Raw genomic sequence first — 25,574 nt, forward strand, 5'->3', positions numbered from 1 at the left:
CTGTTAACATCCAAGAAGATTCCACAGAAACTAAAGAAAAGGTTGGGGGGTTTTTGTAAAGGTTGTAGTAAAATATGTGTTGATGTTCAAGACATTGCAAAAGACTTATCCATGACCAGAAGACCATTGCCTGCCAAATTTCAAATCCCTCATCTGTGATCAAGTCCAACAATGGGGGGATGTTAAAACATATTAAAGAAAAGGTTTCAAGAATGTTTTGACAGTGGGAAACAACATGTTTTTCTCCTCTGTATCCTTGGAATATGCTGAGCTGTTTTGGCTGAATTTTCTCCAAAACACATAGCACCTGGCATGAGAAGTTTCTGACACAACTGTCTAATTTTGGCAAATAATCCTTCATATAAAATGAAGTATCAGACAACCTTGACAATTGGGGTTGCTAGGTTCATGTATATTGATTTCAAAGAGGGAAAAAAACGTGAGACAGGAAGTTGTTACAAAGTTGAGCTGGCTGATGACACAGAAGAGGGAGCTGTGCCAAAGGCCTCTGTTTAGATAAATGACCAAAGAGAAGTTAGGATTTTGGTTAAGCATGCTTGGGGATGATGACATACATCATGTGAGAAGAAGTGACCAATGGTGTATTACACGAGTGCCATAGGAAATAAAGCACACGGCAAAAGGAAATTCAAACTCTTACAAAGCCATCACCAGTGGAAGCTTTCATAAGAAGCTCTTTAGCAAAACATTAAGGAAGGCAAAACTTGCAAGTATCTTGCAAGTAAATTGCAAAATCTTGTTGTGTGGGAATTAAACAAAACCAGACTGGGACAAGTCCATGCCTTCAACTTCACCCCACATTAAACCAGCATATTTTCTTCTTTGCTGGTACCAGAACCAGAACACTTTCCTATCATTTCCTGACAACAATGGTGCAGAAAGGAGATATGAGGGCCCAATCCTACAAGATTTCCAAGTGCACCAGAGTTAATGGGAGTTCCATGCATTTAGTACTAGAAACTTCAGGCCCATGATATCTTATTTCCCAGTGGGATGGTACATTTTACAACCTATTACACTTTTTGTTTGAATATCGTTAGTCAAACCTTTAATCATTTTACCAGAATGTTAGAACCTGGCTTGCTGACAGAAGTTTAACTTACTTTGTCTTTCAAAGGCAATTAAGTGTTAGTGGAAAAAATAAACTTTTGAAATAACTGTTCATTTCATATCTGCAAAACAGTAAGCTCCCTTTCACTGCTGTTTAACTTTCTGATCAAAGACATTAATTTAATGTAAAAACATATAAAAAAGATAGTAAAACAAAATTAGTCCTTCATGAGAAATCATTTGCTATCAATGCCTAATTTCTTTGTTTTAAAATACAGACTAAGATAACCAAGCACTTTTATTTTCCCTTAAGCCTCTTTTTTATACTAAAATCTTTGGCTCCTGCTTTCCTTCCAGTTCTTTAATTTGCTTCATTGAACAGTAAAATTTACATCCTGCTCACAGCCTTAAGCTCCTTCTTAAATACATGTCTGTCATGTGTCGGTATTTTCTCAACATTGGTTCTGAAAGCTTCCAAACGACTCTTTGGAAGATAATGTGCCTCCCTTCACTGATATTTTACCACAAAGAAAGGATGACTTTATTTCCACATTTCATTCACACACACAGGATGATTATATGGAACTCACTGCATAGTGTTCAACAACTTGACCCAAAAAAATATTTTGGCACCATCACAATAACCAAGAAAAACATCGAGTTCTGAATTTAGTAGCATGTGTACTGTTTTGCTTATGCCAGTGGTAATTCATTCATATCATCCAGCCTACTGCAGTGCAAGATAAACCCAAAACTTGGCAAAACTGACATCTTTCCTCAGAATAGTCTTTCTTGGTCTTTAACTGTAAAGACTCTTAAAGAGACATTGAATTATGATGGAGGAAACAATGAACCATGGGAATTCTTCATAAACTTCAAGGCAATGGGAGACTTTCCACCAAGTGATGTCAGCTGTATTCAATTCTTACCTGAGCCAGAATACCACAAGTGAAATTAATATTTTCTGTCACAAAATGACAGTTTGAAAACCAGATCCCTTTTATCACTTTGTCTTTACTATACTAGCAGCAATTGAATGTGAAACTTTTTATTTCATTTATCATGAGCTATCCAATCAGTCACCAATCCAACAAGTTTATTTGGGCTGCCTTAGAACTAGCTATGGTGTCCTCAGGAATCATCCTTCTCCAGGAGAATCTCTGTTGTTGTAAAGCTGGAATAGACAATGCATTTCCTTTCAGTTCCAGTTGACCTTCACATCAGAAAGGGAAAGAGCTATTTTGTGCCTATATATCTGTATCTATCTATATATAGACACCAAACAAACACAGCTTGGAGACACTACAAAAATATTTGCTTTACAAGTGCTTTCTCTATGCTTACCAGAAGCTCTGAGTCTTTGATATGGAAAATAAATAAAAAGTGGCCCTCCATGAAAATTCTTTTTCAGCTCATTGTAAGCATTCAAGATATTTTTTCACCCTTTCATGATGACAAATTTTATGAATTACTGAACTACACTCTTCCATCAATAAAAATACCTCTAGTCAAATCAAGACAAAGGCTAACATTGATAGACCATCTAATATGTAAAAGAGGCTTTTTGACTTGTAAAAATTATCCTATGAGTTTTGCTGCTACACAACCAGTCACTTTTTAATTTAGGCTGTCTTTGCTATACAAGTGTATTGAATTACAGAAATTATGCACCTGCACAATGGTACCCAACACCCTTGCAGGGCAGTACCACAGACACCACACTGCAAAGCAATGAACACTGAGGTAACAAATAAACTACCCCAAGTTACATCCAAACTGAACCAAACTGCAAACAGTGGCATTAAAAACCCCATTGGAATAGTTATTTATACAGCAATAAGATTTTAGCATGATTCAATGTACAAAGCTCTTTCAAAATCAGGGCACAAGTGAAATCTTTGCAGGCTGAAATACAACAGTATTAAGATAGGCAGCTGTCAGAGGCAGGTGCTTCATCCATTAGAAAGAAAACCAGGTTGCATTTGAACTTTGAGCACTGACTTGAAGAGCACCCTTCTATCTGGTGACTTTGCAGGAAGGTAATTACCCTCAGAGGCCTCATCTCCACATGACAAATGCTCGTGACAAAATACACACTGTGAGTTCAGAAAAGAAAAAAAATACATGAGGCAACAATTCATATGATAAACACATGAGACATATGCTGTGAAATTCCAGGGAACATCATCTGTGAGGGTGGAGAGCACCAGTGTCAGAGAGAAGCCTTTGTATGGAAAACTTTGCCTGCATATCAAAATAGAAGGACTCTTCAGACTCCAGTAAAGGGTCTAATTCTCATAGTCTTCCTCCTTTATATTTTATATTTTCAATATTACTGAGACCTACAGAGTTATTTCCAGTAAGATGTTAATTATTTTGAGAAAGAATGATGAAATTTAAGCCAAACACACAAAAAAGAGATGGAAGTATTAGTCCCTTTCACTTTGTGCTTTTTGTACTATACAAGTAGTAACTTGCCCCTGAAGTTCAACTGTCTTCAGACACCACAAAAAAAACAAAACAAAACAAAATGCCAAACCAAACACCAAAAACAAACAACCAAAAAAAAAAAAAATTAAAATCAAAGTTAATTTGAAAACCAGCTACTTTCAAATACAGGCCACTATTTCCATTAAACCATCTATAAAATGTTTCCATGATTTAAAAACTTTGCTCCAGCATCACATATACTGCAACATGAGGATACCCTCTAAAATAAGATGTGCATCTTGATGGTTATTCCTGATAGAATGAATTTAGTAGCTCTATAAAAAATAAATGCATATCTCAAATTCTTTCCTAGCTATACCCCAATGTGTGGTATCCCTCATGGAATTTCAACAGCCTAATCTAGCACAGACTGTAGAGTAAGTAGCTTTGTAAAACTGCAAACAAGTACACAGTTAAAAGTCACTGCAATATGCATGCTAATATACAAGCAGAAAACACAGTCAAGGAGAAATTACCATAGCATCAATTTGCAACCTACTTTTTTCTGGTGAGACATGTGCCTTAGCTTGTCCCCTCACAAGCCTGCATGTTGAGCCATCTCCTGCACAGATTCCACAGTTGTCTTCCTTGGCATTGCTCCCAAGTTGTCGATCACAGCCTACTGCCTGCCAACATCAACACCACAGTCAGAAGGAGGGCAAAGCTGTAGTAGACATGCTCAGGTTTCTGGAATTTTATTTATTATGTTATCCTTTTGATTTTATGAGTTGGCTTCATTCTATCAAAGCATATCTTGCCATTTAGGATTTTAAAAGCATGCTGTCATTTCCATGATTTTAATGATGAACCACAACAACTGATATATTAAGCTATTCAAGCATAGGAAATACATGAATCTGTTTCCCACTACTTATGTGAATGAATACCATTGAGCATTATTCTTTCCAACCCAAGGCATAACTATGTTATTTACACTTTGGTTTTCATCACCTGTTTAATTATGTCTGAGATAGGATAAATGAAATTGAATAACCCAAGTTAAAAATTTAAAGGGCACTCAGCCTCCAGCTTCATGGACAGGGAACTGAGGGCAGTGCTAACATTCTAGTGTCTTGGCCATTCAGAATTTAACTGGCACTTTTGTAGATCTATTTGCCATTTACATCAATGTCAATTACATACACATTTGCTAACTAGCTTTTAAAAAACTTGGACCATTTACTCCTCACCTTTTGATTTTTTTCTGGTTTATGAATATAAGACCCATTCTATAAAAATTTCCAACGATTATTATAAAAACACCCAAACTTAAACACTGCCAAAAATTCAAAAAAGAAATTTAAAAAAAAAAACCTGTCAACCGAAAACCCTCCAAATTATAATGAAAACATTTTTCCAGGTTTTTCTTTTTCTGCATATCAGTCAACTCCACAAGAAAGATGGGAGTGAGAATGGAAAGACAAACAATAGACAAAATTGACTAAAAGCACCTTCCTGATGAATGGAAGATAAATATTTGGCCTCACCTATCTTACTCTTCACCATTTCATAGAAGAATTTTTCAGGGAGTAGCAAATGCTGAATGATGTGGTAAAAAGCTGATCTCCACCTTCAAGTTTTCTCAAGTCAACCTACATGCCTCTTACATTCACATTTCCCTGAGAAGGGCAGCTAATTTGTCATGGGTGTATGTATTTAACAAAAATCCAAACTGACAAATGGACAGAAAACCCTCTGGAAACTCACAGTTAAAAGCAGTGCTAGAATTCTGAAACTGGCCAGCACACACCTCTTCCTATATAAAAATGCTTGGAAGGGGCAGTCTCAGCTGCCAAGATCCACTGCATCTGTGCTGTGCCAAAACTGACACACGATCCCCTTGGAGAGGTGAGGATCCAGTCCACACGTAAGAGGCAGGGCTGGGTCTTCCAGTCTGAGTTAACACAGACACACAAATCACACACATCCACTGCCAAACACGGAGAAATGCAATCTTAAAGTTTCACATGTCTGTGGAAAAGAAAACAAAGCAGCCCCACCTCCTCCTCCTGCCCCTTTCCCTTATTTTCCCAATTCCCTACAGCCTGAATTCCCTTTAGAGCAGGGCATTAATGGGGACAGTTTAAATGCTTCAGCTGAGAGACCTGCAGTGAAGGCATCTCCTTGCTAAGGACTTCAGATTTACCAGAGAAACCTACATTAGCAGTAGGAAATTATTTTATTCCTGCAGTTGAAGGGGATCTTTATCCTGTGTAGCCCAGCAAGGAATTAATTTTAAAAAGGAATAAGCCACTTAGCACTACCAGTAAATCATTTCCGTTTTAAGAAAAACTCAGTTGTAAAAATAAAGCAAATTTAAACATGTGTGAACAGATGCTTATTTACCACAGAGAAAGCATGTGGGAACACTGCACTATAACATAGGCATGGATTACAGATTTAAGTATTTGCCCTTGAAGTTGTCGTGAGCTTTAGCTCCAGGTTCATTTTTGACATCCAGAAGAATATTAAAAAAAAAAAGGTTGTAAACAGATGACTTTAAAAAAAGTCTGTCTTCACACTTTATAAGCAATTAACATTGAGAAATGAATGAAAATACCATTTAAGAAACAGCAACTGACCAGGCCACTCTGTGAATCAGAAATCAGATGAAATTTCATGGGACATAACAATACACATTTACCTCAGCATTGACAACTCTTTGAGTTCCCAGCTCCACAACAGACTTTCTTTTCTGACCTTTGAAAACTCCTGTGCTTTCCCATTCCAGTCCATGGAAGGGATCTAACTGCAGATCCCCAGCTGACAGAGATGTTGCATGAATTAATCTCCTAAAGCTGGTGAAGCATGCAGATGGAGACCACACCAATGGTTGAGAGAGTCCATATTTCTCTTTGGAAGACTTTAAAAGTAGTTACTGCTCTTCACCGATTCTCCTGCCCTTATTCACATAAAGATACTATGAGAACATGGAAGTAAATTCTATCTCTGCAAGAGTAATGTCTCAAACACATCTCCATTTCATACTGTAATCTCCTTTTGTAAATATTAAAAAACTGTTTATCACTCATCAATTAATTTCAAAAATAAAAATAAGTTGCACAAAGTGACACCCTGTGTGGAAAAGTGCTATTTTTCTTAGTTTAAGCTCTTGCATATTTAGCAAGATTTGCGTATCATAGCCTGTATCTTGCATATAGGCTAAAGATGCTGCAAGTCTTTAGTGGGAGGAGGGCACTGAGCAGGCAGAACAAGACCAGCCCATTAGTGCCCAACATGACAATAACAAACATCCAGACTGGGCTCTTGCACACAGCCCCTGTGAAAACAAATTCCCTGTGGGTGTAACAAGAATTACACAACTGTGCAAACACAAGGCATTATTGTGTCCTACACAGAAAGTAAGAGAAGATAATCAGCACAGCAGCACATTTTAGAGGACTGTTTCATATAGTATTATTGCTTATTTTTTAATAATATACAAATGCCAAAGAAATAAAACAGGAGTGCTAGCTGCAAGGGACTTGGATGTGGGAAAAGGTTTACAGCTCCCCTGACAGCAAAGGTGGTTAGTTCAGCTAGATGCATTCACCTTCTGCAGGTTTCCTTCTCAGATTATGTTTACATCAGCTGTTGCAAATATGAATATCAAGCAATTATATCTGGGAACACAACTTAGAAAACAACTCAAATTATAATCAAAATTTTGACTTGAAGTTAGCATAGAACCCCAGATTTTGTTTAACATGAAGTACCCAAAAATTCCACAGGACTTTAGTGACAAGCCACAAATTTAAAGTTAATTCAAGAAGGAATCTTAATGAGTGAACACTAGGATGGGACATATTTCAAAACTCAGACTACAGCCTGCCTTTTTTATCTGTTTGTAAACCCTTGATGGGAAATTTCTCAGGTGTGCTGAACAGCCACAGATCTCACCAGAAGAGGAAGGTGTGAGGTTTCCAGCTTTGAAAACTGGGTCTCAAAAATATATGGCATTGTGACACCAAATATTATGAATTTAAGGTGTTCATATTTTGGCCAGTAACTACTGGGAAAAAAAAAAAAAAAGGTGTTTGATGAAACATTTTGAAGACAGTAAATATGGTTATTTGCAAATAAATCTGCAACAAGGACAAGAAAATGATAAATGGCAACAGCCTTCCTCTGCTGACCCACCACCTCAGCCAGCCAAAGGAGCTGATGATTTTCACAATTAAGGCATTTTCTAGGATTAATTTACCCCACATTGCTTGCTGTTTACAGAGCAAAGGGATCAGCTATAAATGTTACAGGCAGACTGGGAAAACATCTGCAGGCTTTTAGGGCATAGTCAGAAAGAATATTAGGTGATTTTAACATAGGCTGAATAAACGAAACAAGTGATAACACAAACTGTGTAATTGAAGAATTGGGACCCTGTGAATTTAAGAATTTTGTTATCATAAATATCATCATCCCAAAAATGATACAGGTATTGTAATGACCATGTCTGAGCTCCTCAGACAGCAGGGAGAATATTCACCAAGAGGTAACTAAACAAACAGCAAGTAGAAATTTAATATAAAAGGATTATTGAAGAAATGAGCACTTTGTGAATTTATAAAATTGTCCATGATGGGGTATCAATGAATTTGGATATTGCAGGATTATTTTCAGAAACAGGTCTCCAATCCATTACTATTTTTGGACAGAACCTGAATATGTTACTTGTCTGTTCTTACAAAGGAAAAAAATTAAAAAATAAATATGAAAAAGAATTATATAGTTTATAGAATTATATATAGTCTTCTCCCAGGCAGTGTTACAGGCAGCTCAGATAGCAAGCATCTGGTTAAGCAGTGAACAAAACCACTCATCTGCTTCAACAAACCTTAGCATGGCAGTGCTGCTGTGAAAGACAACCCTGAAGGGTGTTAAATGCTTGGAGCATGCTTAAAATAGTTAATGTAGGTTCAGAAAGGCAAAGGAAGAGCAAAAGGTCAGGGTATAAAATACAGTAAAATAGATGAAAGAGAAGAATGAAATCACTTTTGATATGTTAAAAGTGACTTTGGAACACTACAGATATTTTTGCAAATATGAATCCAAAAATCACTCAGAAGCTCATGTAAAGCCGTTTCTTTAGGTCATATCCAGTTAGTAGTGCTTCAGCTGAGGAACTGGACTTAAACAAAGAAATTAATGTAGCATGTTAATTTTGATTTGTGAAGGTCCAAGAATAATCTGTTAAATTCAAGAAGATTCCTTTGTTTAAGATGTTTATAATTAAGTATGATAAGGAAATGGACAGGACTGTAAGGTGACAGAATTTTACCTAAAATTCCAATATGCTAAAAAAGCATCATAGTAAAACACAAGGCGAATCCCACCCATGCCCTCCTTCTCTCCTTTCATAAACTTCTCTTAATAAATACAAGTACAAACATGGATTAGAATTGCCAGTGCAGAGTTTGATACAGGATCCAGCTTTAAAATTTCAACATTTGGTTGTTAGACCATTGCTTTAGACCTCCTGAACTGTGGCATTAGCTCAGCTGGCCACCCACCTCCAGCTGCAGGCACTCCCAAAATAGGCACAGCCTCTTTTTGTAGAATTCATTCTACAGCAGTGAGTTGTCAGTTATAAACTGACATATACACATTTCAATTATTCAAGGAGGTTTCAGGAATGCCAATGACTCAAGATTATATACTTGAAATAAATAAGTTGAAGATACACCTACACTTAATAAAATGAAAATATTTCAGAGATGAGTAAAACCAGACATCTGCATAACAAGCATCATGTAAGTGTTAAGTGTCATTATTACTATCAAAAGCATAAAATCATATACAGCAATATAAATAATGATAAATAATATTTCTCTTTCAAAGTGAACTTTCCCCCTTCTAGGGTCCTCTGGAGCCAAAGATCCAGGTACAGCCAGAGAAAACAAATATTCTAAGTTCTCCTAATAGAAGCAGCCACAAAAAAAATAAATCACTGTTATTTTTATTTGTGACAGATACATAAATTCTATGAAACATTAAAACTGAAGCTGCACTAGTGCCATTATTTTTCTATCTACCGTGTCTTAGACTAAGCTCTTTAGCAGACATGCCATTTAAATATTCAGAAATGTATTTTTTAAATGCTAAATAATTTTCTACTTTGACTAATAAATTTATTATTGACACAGACTCTCATTTATCAGTAATTCCATTAAAATGATTAGGTAAGCTTTTTTTTTGCAGTGTTCTATGTTTACTAGAGGGACTGGCAGCTCAGTGTCAGGGAGTAATGTCCTTTATTAATGTGATTTGGTTTAATAAAATGAAAATAGAAAATCAGTTCAACAATATCTCAATATGACATAACTACCATCCTTCTACAGCTGCTGAGCAAACCCCAGCTGTCAGGAAAAGCCAGTTGAAGGCTACTCTGGGTACATTTCTCTCTGTGTGCTTCCATTGGCCTAGCTATTTCAAAGGATGCACACAATGTTTACTCCAGGAACAACCTGCTAGTGGAATTTCAACACAAGCATACAGATGGCATTTAGTGAAATGCAGCTGAAGCAGAAAACCCAGAAAATCATTTAAGGGGAAGTGCCCAACGTGCTTAAAATGTCAAATAAGTACTGTATTTCTGCTGAGCAAGGAACCACTCTGCAGAATGCACAAATGGAGATGATAATTGTATTTCTCACATGAACGTGAAAGAGTTACTGCACTGGAGATCCTTCCCCTCAAGGGCTGAACAGTCTGTAATTACCTCAGAAAGGAATCCTGTGCTGGCTGGAGCACTGCTCTGCTGAGAGGTGACAAAGGCTTTGTGTTCCAGGTACAAGTGCTTCCCACTGCCTTTAAAATTTGTCAAGATTTGCAAAATATAGTGGGAAAGTAAACTATTATACCAAACATATCCAATTAAGTGATCTGACTGCCCAACCACTAGGATAGCAGTACTTGGACTGCTATAAATCAAATTATTTATTTCAGGCTTACAAGAGATGAAAACTAAGATAAAAATGGAATAAGAACATCTACATACTTTTAAAGGTTATCAGCATTGCCCAAAACACAATATAACCTCCAAATTACTTCTGACAAAATTGCCTTTTCCAAGTTTGTGCCTTGACTAAGAAAGGACATGTTTTATTTCAGCATTCAGTAGCAAAGGAAGAAAATAGCTAAAAAACCCTTACATGCTCAAAAAGACAAATCTTTATTGCAGTTTATTAGAATCACTCAGTAGGGAAAATTGAAATCCTCTGTGTCTTGCTGAGAGAAAAGATATTTCTATTTCCAAAAACACAGACACTCACAAAATCCAAAGCTCAGATAAATTAAGGGTGTGTTTCACTGCATGTACTATCACAGTACAGAGATCTCATTGCATCAATGTCAGCTATTTGCTGCATTTTCCCCTCTACTTGTCTTAGCACAGAATTCAGCACAGGCAGATGTCAGGACTGACTCTATCCACACAACAAACAACTAATTTTAAATATGGCTATGGGAATTCACGGTAATAAAAACATGAATAAAAAATCTGTCATGTGAAAATCTTGCTCTCCTTTAGTCAGTATTTTTCATGTCTCTTTGCCCTGCTGTAAAACCTTTCTGTCATTCAAAGCCCATCTATTCACGGATTTTGCAATCTCTGCTCACATCCTTCACTTTGTGATAGCTTCAGCTAGCACTTTATTCCTACACAGATAAAATATGTCCCTGGAGAGAGCATAAAGAAAAAAGCTCCCACTGTCTCTTTCTCATGATCATCATCCACAAGTAATTGATTCTGACAAGCAGAGGGAGAGACACCAGAACATCCCTCCAATTAAGCAAGTTACTTCTTCCTTTTTTTCTTTTAAATTTACTTTTAAAAGTAGTGTGGAATCTTAGCTTTCAAACAGCACTTTCAAACCCTAGTTTATCCTCACTGAGGATTTATCTTGGTCTGAGTCATGATTTTCTTCTCACATGGTCCTGTCTCATAACTCTTCAGTTATGTCTGAGCTAACAAAGGCCCGATTGTGGCAAGGGTTCTCACATCTCTGGAATCAAACCAGCCCAGGACAGTAGCAGCCCAGACAAGCTGACACAGGCTTCAGCATGTGTTAATTAACAGAACAAAGCCCCTCCAGGGACCTTGTGCACGTATTGAGGACCAGCCACGAACGCCCCGGCCCATCTCCTCCCGGCACACGGAGCTGCAATCCTGGCTGCCAAGGGGAACGGGCAGCAGCCGTGCTGGGAGGAGGAAAACTTCCTCTGTTCAAGGATTTGCAGTTCCTCACAGGTAAGAAATCAGGCAGCAAAGGCAAAGTGTGTCAAAATGCAAACCTCAGAAGGGAGGTGTAAAATAACTCAGAATGATGGGCACAAGGAGATGCTCCATGATGTTCGAATTCCTGAGCCATCCATACAGAGGAAAAGAATGTAAAGCAATAAAAAAACCCCCAGAAAATAAAAAAATACAGTGCATAAAATTCACTGCATACTAACGGGCTCCTAAAAAGACTTTCCACATATTTCTGCTGACATTTTATATCTGAAGGCAAGAGGCTAAAGAGTGTTCCACAACTCTGTAAATCCACTTCCATCAAATAAAACAAAGTGTTTCCAAAACCTTTAACTCTTACTACAGGATCTGTCACATGCTAGAGGAGCTGAGAGATTATAGGACCACCCAGCAGGAGCAAGTACCCTTTCCCACATGGCCTCCATTTAAAAAAAACACACATACACACAACCAGAGGATAGGACACAAACTCCCAGTGAGCTTCTTGTTTGTGAGAACGCTTTCAAAAAAGAAATCAGTATATGAAATCAAACTACTTTGCTCCTTTTCTGGCTGGGTTCAGCCAAATCCGCCTTGCCTGGTGAAGTTAGCACTGGGAGATTTGAAAGTTACTAAGGCTCTACTTCAAGATGACACCCAAATCATGAGCTTTTCTGCTCACATTATTTAGGTCCTTGCTAGCCTGGGAAGCAAAGTCACATTTGCACTCAGCTCACTAAAACAAAACAAAACTTGGCAGAGAACCACTTAAGACCAAAGAAGTATAGATAAGAAACTGGAGATCAGAAAAAACCCACTACTCATCTGACAAGAAACAATAAACTTCCACAGAAAGAAGTCCCTATAGAGTGCATTCTCCATAAGAAACAGTAGGAGAGAGAATGAGATAAGAGCTGAAAAGAAAGACCAGTTTCTAGGAGCAGTGGGAAACTGCAAAATAAAAACAAGTGATCCCAAAAGACCCTTTCAGTGTCTGAGAGCACCCTGTTATTATTATTTATTCATATTATTTATTTATTTGTAAAAGTCCACCACTGAGTTGCCAGCAATATTGCAAGGGAACCACTAGGCCAAGGTGGGCAGAGGCATTCAGAGTGGGGCAAGTGCAGCCTTTGAAGGGTGGCTCCATCATCTGCTGGCCTGCCAAGAGCTTCCAGAGATGAGAAACCAGCCCCTGAAGCGAGGAAGGGTGACAGGTCACGTAGGATGTGGCAGCCCCTCCTTAGCTCAGCCTCATCCTCCAGTGGGACATCTGGAGAGCCACCAACATCTCCCAGCTGAGCTGCAGCTGGAGCTCCCCACTCCCAGTTTTATCACCCCTGTCAAACGTGTGCAGCCACATGAAGTTTTTCATATGCAGCTCTGAGAGCCAGAAAGTTTTGTTGGATCTCCCTGAGTCACTGCCAGTCTTTCTGGGTAGGGTCCAGCCTGCCAGCTCTGGTGCAGTAACATGGAGACAGAGTACAGCCATCTACTCAGGGGTTCCTTCATGCTCCAAAATGCACTTTACTCCGTGCATGTGCTAATTAGTGGTACCCAGGAAAGAATGCCAGGTTTAATACAAGAGCTGCCTTGACACAGAGCTACCTCAAAATCAATTCTTCCTATGAATCACTCGAACGATAAAAAGAAGAAAAAGGCAACACAGACATTTTTTTTCCTAATTTTTAAGTATTAAAGAAGAAGATCAAGAGTAAGTATCAATTTTGGGGAAAAAAATTTTGTTTTTTTAACAGCTATTCAGGAATTAACTATTCAGATGAACATGTGTTAGAAACATGTCTGCAATAACACAGGATGGAAAGAAAACCTTCCTCTCTAAGTCTCTGCACACAAAATCCCCTGTGCATCTTGGGCTGTCTTAGAACATATTTACAGGAAAAAATGTATCTGCAGGAACCAGAAGAAAAAGTACACAAAACAAGCAGTTTGAGAAAGCAACTCAGGATAAAAGGAGTCAAGATCCAGAAGAAATTAATAATCTGCTATAATTTTAAGCTTAAAACACAAATAAACCTTATTAAAAAAAAAAAAGAAATGCAAGAGTCTTCCAAGAGCTTACAGAAACTGTTTTCAATGAAAACTGACAGATATTTACATCAGGCATGAGAGTGCTTTGGTGGTGAGTGATACCTACTCGCCATATGATGACATGTGACAGAAGAGAACTGGCATGGCAGAAGTTGATGGCGCTCCACTTGACATGTGGGATGTGTTCTGATGTCAGCTAAATTTATGCCATATGCTACAAAGCACAGTGTAGTGTCTGCCTTTTTTGGAACACAAACAACTTGCTGACACTAAATGGAAAGTTCACTGCAGGATTTACATCATCCTTGACCTAATTGTGACAGCCTAGGACAGAACTACTCAGGCTGCTCCTTAGGACTCCAGATTTTTTGGGTGATGCGTGTATTTGCTGTCCAAACACATTACTCCATATTAGGAAAATTATCATTGTAACCATTTCAGGTGCTGGCACAAGTAACACCCCATTCTGCATTCTGGTAGAAAAAAAGCAGGTCTGCACAAATTAAAAACAAACCCCAAGAAGAGGCAGGGCCCCAAAGCAGGCGGAATAACTGGGTAAATGTTGCCCACATATGTGTCTGACATGCAGATGTTTCTGAATGTCTCCACCCACATCCAGATGGGCACAGCAGGAACACATAATATGAAAAAATGTTTTGGGAGTTATGCAGAGACTAGAAAAAATATCAGAAGTGTGAAAATCCTGGCAGTGAAGTTTTGACCTGTCCCCATTTAACACAACAGCCCCAGATATTTGGGGTGGTAACAGAAGCAGGACAGTAGCAAACTAAAAGATGATCAAATGGTTTGACTGAGTTAAGCCTCAAGCAACCCCAAAATATCTTACTCACTTTCCCAATAAACCCTTTCCTGCTCTACCATCTTTAGATTTCACCTCCTGTAAAAGCCTCACACCTCCTACTCAGAGTGCAGCTTTGTTATCTCACAACTTTTTTTTGATAGAGCTTATTTAGCTTGATTTGCTTGATAAGGGAAGTGCAAAAGATCAGAACTTTGGAGAACAAGAATTCACCATCTTTGTAAATTCAGATGCTGCCAAGGTGAGAGCTTGAACAAGAGGCAGAACTGGTGATGCAGCCCTACCTTAGCAGGAACCAGAACACAGATGAAAGTGAAATCACGCTGGGGAGGAGGGGAAGCTGAGCCAACTTAGAGACAATAAATGAGCAAAACCAGCACCAGTCTCCTTTATAGCAAGTCATTGTTGCTCCCAGGCACAGAAGTGAAGATACCCACATCAGCAGTGCGATTTAGATGAGTTAGCTGTAAAAACCCTTGCCAAGTAATTTGCTGGCTGTGCCAATTACATGTCAGAAGCCACCAGACAGATCTTACAGCAACAATTGTGGAAAACCACGATGTGCTGTCCCTCTTTTAAGAGCAGTTGACTAAATAATCATCTTCTTCTGGGAAAGACTAGGAATCAATTTGTTTTCTTTTCCTGCTCAAAGCTCTGTGCTGGTTCCTGAAAAAGACTCCACCTCCCAAAGCCCCTTGCACAAGTAAGAAATCTTTCACTCTGCTCCCAAAAGAGTTTGCAAAGTGGAAAAGGTTATTTAAATGAATCTTCATTTAAGTTTCTTGAATTCTACTTCAATTTTTTTACCTTAATAATATTATCCAACACTAAATTATCAAATATATACTTTAAAAAGCAAAAATTTTCCATTTGTGTAAAAACATCTCAGGAATGGCCAGTGACTTCAAGAACATAAAGAGAAAACGGTTCACTCTTTATGAGTTTCAGCAATAAATTAAAAAAAAAATAATAAATTGCAGCACAGGACACATTATAAACATGTTTGTTCTAGGCTTTTTTTCTGAAGATATTACCACAGACTGAAAAATATTTTTGTGAAATTGGAAGAAATAATGAAAAAAAACAAATGACAGACAAAGAAAGTAAATTGATTCTCATCAACCATGTAGGGGTTCCAGTTCCTGCTTCTGGAAAGATTAATTTCTTCTGCACCTCTTCATTTATTCTAAAAATTAATTATTTACATTTCCAAGTATTTCATATCTTATGTACACATGAATACTACAAAATGCTAAGAAGAAACATTGAAAACACTCCTTTTAAATATACCTCCCAACTGTTCTTCATGAGCTTAGATCCACTCTGGGCAAAGAGAATTTTACGCCATGTATGAAAGGTGTTTGAAGTCACTGTGGGAGACACTGGCAACCCCAAGCCCTTGAAAAGCCCAGAGCTGCCTTAGATCCAGCTGACACTTAGGCTGCTACAGGCACAGACAGCAAAGGCTGCTGTAAACACACCTCCTAGAAAAGGCTGGGCAATCCTCCTGGCTAAAATCCTTTTTATTAGGATAGGAAGCGTCACAAAGAACAGGACACAAGAAATATATTATTTGGCAAGTGCTCCCAGAGTTTCTAGGGGTATATCCTATTTCAAATAGAGGGCAACAAACAATGCTGAATCCCACAGTGAAGTTCTATTGACAGTCGAAGTCTCTCTGTGAGGAATTCTGTTTCAGAGGCAGCAGATGCACTGTGTGTTGACACGACTGGCATTGGAACTGCAGCATACACAGAAGTCACATAAAACCCACAGCAAGGTCCAGATCATATATTAATGTTGCTATAATCCATGCACCAGTCTTCTGCCAAATGTGTCAAATTTTCCTCTATAATAGAGCTATTTTTCTCACTGGGCCATATCCTGCATTTTTGAGTCGCACACATTGTAGACATTTAACAGAGCAACAACCACTTGCAGAGAAAGAAAACTAATTGCAATAACATGTCCATTCTCTATAAACTGCTCTGTTCATAAAACAAGTTTGCAAGATTGCTTTGTTAATGAGACACGGGCAAGGCAAGCAAGCCTCAAATATTACAACTGTCTGCTTTTATACTAACAGTGTAAAGTCAACAGCATAACTAATAAAGAATAAATATACCTAGATATGTATATTGCCATTTAAAGACTCAAACAATCAATTCATGCAACCACAACATATAGTCACTCACCCATACAACAAGACAGGCCTATACACTCACACCTGCCATTTTGGGCTGGATCCTATAAAATGTGCAATTTTCTCCTTAACAGAGATTACATGAGACTCAGAAAATGAATAAAATTAAATGGAAGGCTCTGCAATTCCATCACATCCTCACAGATATACTATATTTTGGAAAGCTTTAGCTACAATAGCTAGGTTCATTAATTTTTATATGCATAAATAGAAGAGTGAATGAATTTTATTGACCTTTTATCTATACAGATAAACATTCATGGCTAAGGCAGTCAGGAGGTTCTGTGTCTTCCTGAAAAGGTAAGTTACAATTCATTTGACAGCACTTTCAGATACATCTAAAATGATAAACAGAATGAAAAACAATCCCAAAACGCCCACTGAAGAGCAAAGTGCCTCACAACAAAGACCCCATTTACATTTACACTGTGAACATACCTGGCAAATTCCACTGATGCACATATCCAAGGATTCAATATTGCAACGAGTACCATCTAGCACTTTTGGGGCAAGCTCCACAACCAAGTTCTTTCCCAGAGCTTGACATTTCAGGGCACAAGGTGCAGTAGGATCATTATACACAGGGATCCACTCATAAAAGTGTCCCTGGTATTTGACATCATTGTAGGCAGAACACTGCTGTGCTCTGAAGTCACCAACATCTGAAGGGCAGTCCTGAAAACAAACCAAATATTAATTCTTTTTAAACTAGGGTAAATTTATCTGATGAATAACACAGAAGCTCTTCAATCAGGCTTGGTTCAAGAACTGATGTGCTTTGACAAATATGCCACACTACAAAGTTTTACCGTGCATATTAAAAGAATTTGTTGCTTAATTCATTGCTTGGAGTGCAACTACAGAATATAATGCATATTCCAGCAATAACAACATAACTTATATGAGAGGATAATTTAAAATGTTAATTTTTATGACACCAGGTAGTACAGTTAAAGTCTGGTTCTATAGTAAGAATTGGCTTCTAAAGAAATCTATATCTTAAGTAACTACAAGGTGATGTCTGATATATTAAATATTTCTCTTTTCAGTAGCTCTTCCCACTAAAGGATTCATGAGGCCTCTATACTCATTCATCAATCCATGTGTCAGAATAATGAAAGAGGTATTAATGCTACATATAAATAAATAAAATTTGTCAAATAACTTGTTCAATATTGCTTGAAAAAAAGCACAAGATTAAGGAGGAAACCAGAACTTTCAGTACTTAGTCCCTTAGTCTAATTACAAAACACCTTCACCTCATGGAAGCAGCAAGGCTTATTTTGTTGGAATAAAATAAACTTCAAACAGGTAACAACTGGTTGTTTATTTCCAGTCCTAATGAGACAATTCCCTAAGTTCTCCCACACAGAGCCTCAGCATACACAGCTGAAAGACCAACTATGAGAACTGCTTGAAATAAAATGTTCTAAAATTTTTTTTTCTACATAAAGCATTGCACCCAAACAATGATGTTAATATTAAACTATGGTGACAGGAATGGAGATGAATACTGAGTGATTTGAAAATAACTTTGGTAAAGTACTGGCAAAGGAGTTATTGTGTCAAACAATTCCTCACTGCAGACTTCATTTGAAAGAATGTCCAGTGTCAAGGAGTCCATACACCAGACTGAAAGGATATTCTTCCAAGAATTCCAACTGCACATATAAGCCAGATGTGAGGCTGATTTTAAAGTTTTGTTTTCATTGGATGGAAGATTGAAAGATTTTGATGTGTCAGGCGAACTCATGGAACTTATTACAAAGTATTAGTTAATAACACTGATCCCAAGCACAGCTTCAACCTTATCAGCAAACTGAACCTTCCCCAAATAAAGCTGACAAAATAGTAAGTGCATTATACAGGACTGGAGAGTAAAACACACAGGAGAAAGTTGTGAATTTCAGTCCAATGCCCCCAACAATATTGCACTCATTCTGGGTTTTTTTCACCATGGCAAACAGTAGCCTAGAACTGCCTGTGAATTGGTTGTAATCTACATAAATACCTCCTAAAAATCAGTATTATATCTACTGACCAACACATGGAGTTTTTGCAGCTGAGCAATGAGCCAGTCACTGAACTTCCCCAGAAAAACTTTTCAGCTCTGTCTAATGCTACACTTTACAGTGACAATAATTCAAAATGATACTAACACATTTTGTATTACTTTTAATCTGGGATAATGCTAGTTTTAGCCATATTTTGTGAAACTATACAGTGATGGAATAGGACATGGAGTATTTTACCTCTGCAAAATCCCTCAAGTGAGAGCTTCTACAAACATCAAGTAAATACTGTGAGAAGCCACACATATTTACAGCAGTGTCACTCCCCAGAAATTCACCAAGTTTGCACTGGTGTAAATGAGAGCAAAATTTTGGCTCTGACTTATCTGTCACCTCTCATTTTCCACAATAGCAAGTCTAAAAAGCAGAGAGGACTTCAGAGTTCATATGGGTACCATATGGTTCCCTTTCACCGATGCAAACAGAGGAGCAACTAAGGATCAAAAACTATGAAGTGGACATTAGATTCAGGTAAAGTTAAAAGCAGTATTTGGGAGCAGTGTTACTCAGCCATGCACAGCTCCATTTTCATCACAAAGAATGAAAGAATAATCTGTAGAGCAGGCAGAGTGACGCCCTTCAGCTGAGGTCTGACAGGCTGTTGTTACAATCCTTTATCACAGGGTGTTGATGCGATGCCAAGACACAAACACCACAAAGTCAGGATGTCAAACCCTTGGTTACTGTATGTTTCTCATTGATTCAACACAATGCAGCTCCTTCCTTCCACTTGCCTCCTGGCTGCTTCAGAGCAAATGAATTCTCATCTCCCTATTCTCTTTTGGCATCTTCAAAGAACCCAAAGTGATTCTGGCAGCTCGATTCACATGCCAGCTCCACCTGCTTTATGTTTGAGCTCTGTTCAAAAGCAGGAGCAAAAAAAGAGCATCACAGAGGGGTATCAAAGAGCTGAAATTACTATCATTTGCATTATATCAGAGTTTGGATGGCAACCAAGTCCAGATCCCAGTCTTCCAGGGAACAATAAATATTTGTGTAATGAAAGGAGTTTAAAGAAAAAGACAACTAAGCACAGAATGAACAGAATCAAGACAACAAGTAAACTTGTAAACATCAGTTTAATTCCATTAGAGTGTGTTGTAAAAGTGAAAGGGAGCTTAAAAAATAGAAAGGAAAAGGCAGAGCAAACATGTGAGTGGTAGGCAAGGATGAACCATGTTCAGGAAGTGGGCAAGGTCATAATATCAGACAACGGTGTGGGGGACCCAGCCCTCATCCTGTTTGTGTGTCTCTGCTTTTAATCTATTTCAGACATCACTTCATTCCACCATTCCCTCTTCCCTCACAATATTTCACATTTTTTTCTTACTTGTTAAATTTTTTGCTACTAGTTTCAGGATTGCTCCAATTTCTTAATTTCGCCCATAGCTTTTGTCTCACACTCAATCCACTGAACCATGGCCAGGCCATTTGTAGGTTCATACACTGCATAAGGAGCTGAAGACATATCTATGAGGTCTAACACATGAAAATGTTGGCAAAAATAATCACACCCAGACCTTGCAGTGGAATGAAATGTATTTGTGACATGACTTATGAACATATTAGACAGATCTGAAAAAGATGCTTTAGACATGACTACCATGAAGATTAAAAACACATATATATATATATATATATTCCCATTTTTTTGGTGACAGATGATTAAAAGCTACTGCATCCAAGGTGCTGGCTTCTTATGAAATGTATCTTTGAGTTTTGGCAATGAGCACCTTCAGTCTTTGAAAACAAAGCTGACCTGGGAAATCTGTATCTTTGTAGGCAATGTTCATGTACAAAATATGAAGGTTGCATCAGACCCTGTGACTCTTGCCAACAATTACTCCACTGAAAAAAGCACAAAAGAGAAGAAAATTCCCAGTAAAAATGATGACACCAAAGAAAGTCTAGCCCTTTGTCTAGTTTTATTCTTTGAATCTCATTTTCTTGAAATCCAGCCAAATGTGATGAAGTCATTGTTTTGTTTTCTTTTTGTAATTAGCTTCAGGTTCTGTGTTTTTCCTACACAATTTTAAGGCCACTTCTAAGCTGAATCAAGACACCTGAGCTGGAAACCACCCCAGCCAAGGGAGCCTTATGGTACATCAGCATTATAAATATAAACTAAATAAATGAACAGATTAGAGAGAAACTATGTAACTCATGGTGAAATATTATAGTCTAAAGTAGACACAGTACAGCCAAGGTTTTCTGAATGGGATAAATTAGCTGGTTAAGTGGAGGCTGGGACAATTATAGATGAATGTGTTGAACAAGTGTGAGCATTATCTGCATATAATAAAAGTTTACAGAATTAAACATGGGGCTATTTTTTTACAAAAAAAAAGTGTTTTTTCTGACTGTAAAGAATCACTCTGGCAAAAATATAAGTGACTTTTTGGCACACAAGAATGTGAAATTTATGGGGAAATGGCCCAAATAACTTGTTCTGTGAATAGGACCCTAAAGGATTAACTTAAACACTTCCACATAGTGCACATCATAGCATTAGAATGTAACACTATATACAAAAATTGAAATTTAAAAGAAGGGGGCAAGAAAGACTGAAAATCTCATTGAATAACATACAATGGATAGTTTATTTCTCTAAAGTCTCTATATGGAAGGCTGAAAGCATACATGCAGGTTTAGGAAATCATGCACCTGGCATCTCAGTTATGATATAAAGATAAGCAGGCTATACATAAGCCTTAATCTTAGCAATTATTTTGTTGCTAAGACCTTGAATTAATTTTTATTGAAATATCACTAATATTATTCTGGAGCTATGCTTGAGTTCAATGAACTTACTACTATTCCATTACAAATCCACATGAAACCAATTTTCTGGTAAAATGATTCTTGTTCTTTTCATTAGAATGACACACATATTAAGTTGTGCTTCATTTGTACTCCCCAATATAGATGTTAGTGGTGTAATGTATCATGTAGCAAAATTACATTTGCAGACAGCTTTACACTATGTATTTATACCAAATGTCTCATGTGGTTACCAGTAATACCTATTAATATGGAAAGAAGCTAGTATAAACTCCTAATTTTCAAACTACAATTTCACTCCTAAAGTGAGAAGCCTTGATTAGAAATAATGCTTTTGGGAAAATTATATCATTTGAATCTAAACTGGCCCAGTAGTATCAGATTTACATTAGGTGTAAGGTCCTGTTTCAAGGTTAACTCAGATCTAAATTGGGTTTTGAATTCAGGGATGCCAATTTCAGAGATCAACTCTATATTAACAGTGGAAATCTCATTAAATATATTTTTCTCGGGAGTTCTTCATTATCTGACCCATAATCTAGGAAAAACCATTCCTGAGAGATTCTCACTGTATCTGAACTGAAATGGAAACCTGATCCCTTTCAGACATGCCCCAAAAGCAGAACTGTAAAGGCAGTTTCCTGTCTGGAAATTAACATTTGAATCATCATAAATTCAAACAGATTCACATACAAGGCGCCTGCCACTTATCACTTAAAACATGTCTTGAAGTCAGAAAACAGGCTCCAGTGACTTCAGATAAACTCTCTGGGAGTTCAGAGAGGATATGAGAACCATCTTAATTTTCTCTATGATGAAGCATCAAGTGCCTTCATTTCCATCAGATTCCTACTGCATAAATCTTAAAATGAACAGCATCCACAGCTGGCTGCCCTTTGATATGCTAAAAGCATATAGACCTGTGCATGGCAGCAGAAAACACGCCCAGATGGACCTCTCCATCCTCCCTCTGTGCACTGGGCAGCTGCCCAGGCCTGGGGCTGGAGGAACGAGGTGCACTGAGGTGGCCTCTGTGCTCCTGGAGGAAGCTGCACTCTGGAAATCCCAGCATCCAGAAATCAGAGGTGTTACTGTACCCAGTGCATACAAACAGACATTTAGATAAGCACTGGAGCACTCAGGGACCGTGTGTTCATTGCTCACATCCTGACTAGCTGCAAGTTGCCAAGTTACCGCACAGCTTTTAAACATCAGGGAATCTTTGCAGGTAGCATTTCTATTTATAAGCTCAGGCCATCGTGCACCAAGATGTTGGGTCTTTTCTTCTGAAAGGGCAAGGGACAGGGTTTGTCTCCAGAATCTGGTTTTTGCATGCCCTGGGACTGATTCATTTATCACTTCCACTTGCTTCTGCCAGCGGGAACTTCGGCTGCGAGCTGCTGCGGTGGGAAACCCATCCAACCCTGAGGAATGAAGCGTGGAGCAACCCAAGGTGCGAGCAAGCCTTGTTCTCAAAGAGGGCAGGAGCCAACTGGCACAGCAGACACTAGAGGTGTGGCAAACTGAAAAGCAGGAATGGTCAGTTCTCCTAGGAGATGCACTAATTCAATATATTTACTGGGCAACTTCACAGGAGAACATGTCACACTCCACAGCTGCCTGCTGCTGGCAGAACTTATGGGATTGCTAATGACTGAGCATCACCTAAGCTCAGACACCTTTGGGTGTAATCCAACCCAAAGGAAATTCAGGCCTCACCTTGTAGTATTATTATTAATTACTTATCTGCCTGCTGTCTTTTCTGGAGTAGGACACATGACTGTCACGTTGAAGGTAAGCCAAGCAAGGGGTGAGTGCAGACCCTAAACCACCCTGAATGACTGTGTCTGCACACATTATACAGACCAGTGGTGCCACAAAGTCCTGCCTGAGCTGCTCAGCTTGGACAGCCTAGACCTGGGCTGAAGGGCAGCAGTGTGAGCAGCACAAAGCACAGCTACAACTCAGTGGAACACGAGTCATGAAGTTTGCTGCACATGAATGGTTTTCATAAAAACGTGTCTGTAAAAATGAAATGCGACTGCATCACAGTAACAGCAAGTGTACTGTCAAAACTCCAGCTTCACACTCCCTCATGGAGATGGTCTGTGCCAGTGCACCTAAATGTGCATGCTCTTGCACACAGACATATAAAGATCTGGGTTTAGGCAAACAGAGGGAATAGAAGGAGTAATTAGTCTATTTAAGATCTGACAGGGACCAGGCACCTCTGTTCACATGAAGAGCGTCACCATATTGGTCACAAACGATCCAGAGCTCAGTTTAATGCTTCACCTACAAGACAGCACCCCCAGGAAAACCACCTGCTAGTTTAAGATGAGAATTGATCTGTTAATCCTCCAAAATGTGTAACTCCTAATAAGTGATATAAAACATTCTGAACCACAGTTGGCACTATAATTTCAAAAGAAAAATGTCCATCTGGGAAGTCTAAACTTGAGACCTCATGGTGTCATGCAGACTGAAATGTTTAAAAATGGTAATAATGATGGAAAGAAAATTATGCACCATAAGGTTTTAAATAAGAAGCAGCATTTCTTAAACCTTAACACATTTTTTGAATGAGTTGAACAGGATTAAAGGCCAGACTCACATTACTACTGCAGGTTTTGTATCGAATATTCCGACCTTCACAGTTCCTAAAAAAAAGAGTAAAAATGGTTACAGTGTACAATAGCAAAACACAACCTCTCCTGTTTTACAGCTAGTTATTCTCTCAAAAATTAGACTTTTATTGCTACTGCCCTACCATAATCTGGACTCAAAATACAAGGTTTAAATACAAAGGGGATCTGGGGATTGAACTCTTTACACTGCTGTCTCCCTTTAGCAAAGAACGTGTGACTTTCCCTGTAAGGCAAATTTACTGCAAACCTTATGAAAAACACATTTATTTTGTGAAAAAGTCATCTCTAAGCTTGATCTATGCTGATTGCAACCACGTTACTTCTAATAAATGGGATGTGACCTAGAGGAGAAAATCAGATTATCTGATTCATAATTTTATATTAAACAGAATTCTCATAGTCTGCATGCATATGTTCCCTATGCATGTGAATCCTGACATCAAGGCAATTCAGATCCTCAGTCTGTTGTTAGTAGCTGAAATAACAGGCATGTAATAGAGTCATGGTTATTTATTGTGGTCTCATAAATCTGGGGAGGTTGGGTTTCACACTTTTTTTTGAAAGATATACTCTGCCAAACTTCTCAATAACGAACCAGCACTTTTGCACAGTGTCAGATATTTTTCTATGTTGAAAATGGCAATACCAAGCCTTTGAAAGAACTTAAAACATATTTCAAATGACTGGACAAGAAATTGCAATTAGTGATTTCTCTAAAATCAAGAATAGTGTTTTGGAATAATCCCTTCATACCAAAAAAATGTGCCTTACATTAAAGAATGTGTGAACATATAACTGATAAATGGCACCTCTTGGATTTAATTTTCTTCTTCTTGCATGAAAATTGATAATTTTTTTTTTTTATAATGTGTGAGAGGGACTGAAAAATAGCGTTTGAAAAGGAAAAATAAATGGATGCCTGAAGTAAGAATTCAGTTCAGCTGAAGGTAGAACTGTTAAAGCTCAAGGTATTACAAGTCTCAAATTTCCAATCTTTTTCAAGACTTACTGCATCACAACACGCAAATTAAAAATGTTTATGACACACACAAATGTGAAAACTTTGTTTCACAATTGTGCGCTTCCCAGACATTATTACAAAAATCAAACATAGAAAAACCTTTTAAACTATGCATTTGTCAAGGAATGGAAAACACATGTTTTTCACAGGGGAACACATTAAAAATATTAATAAAACCACGGTGGA

General features: G+C 38.0%; 1 protein-coding gene across 4 annotated transcripts in view; it reads right to left on the minus strand.

Annotated features, from left to right (window-relative positions):
- The window catches only part of ADAMTSL3 (ADAMTS like 3), a 177,960-nt gene that overhangs the window by 69,305 nt on the left and 83,081 nt on the right, over positions 1-25,574 (minus strand). For all 4 annotated transcript variants that reach the window (XM_086849604.1, XM_086849606.1, XM_086849607.1 and 1 more), the window contains 3 exons: positions 24,334-24,379; positions 17,305-17,541; positions 4,061-4,187 (listed from right to left, as the gene is read on the minus strand). In XM_086849604.1, the coding sequence (XP_086705730.1) occupies positions 4,061-4,187; positions 17,305-17,541; positions 24,334-24,379 (410 nt within the window). The remainder of the gene's footprint in view (positions 1-4,060; positions 4,188-17,304; positions 17,542-24,333; positions 24,380-25,574) is intronic.

This window comes from Cyanistes caeruleus, chromosome 13 (assembly GCF_971803275.1).
Source record: "Cyanistes caeruleus chromosome 13, bCyaCae1.hap1.1, whole genome shotgun sequence".
Taxonomy (NCBI): domain Eukaryota; kingdom Metazoa; phylum Chordata; class Aves; order Passeriformes; family Paridae; genus Cyanistes; species Cyanistes caeruleus.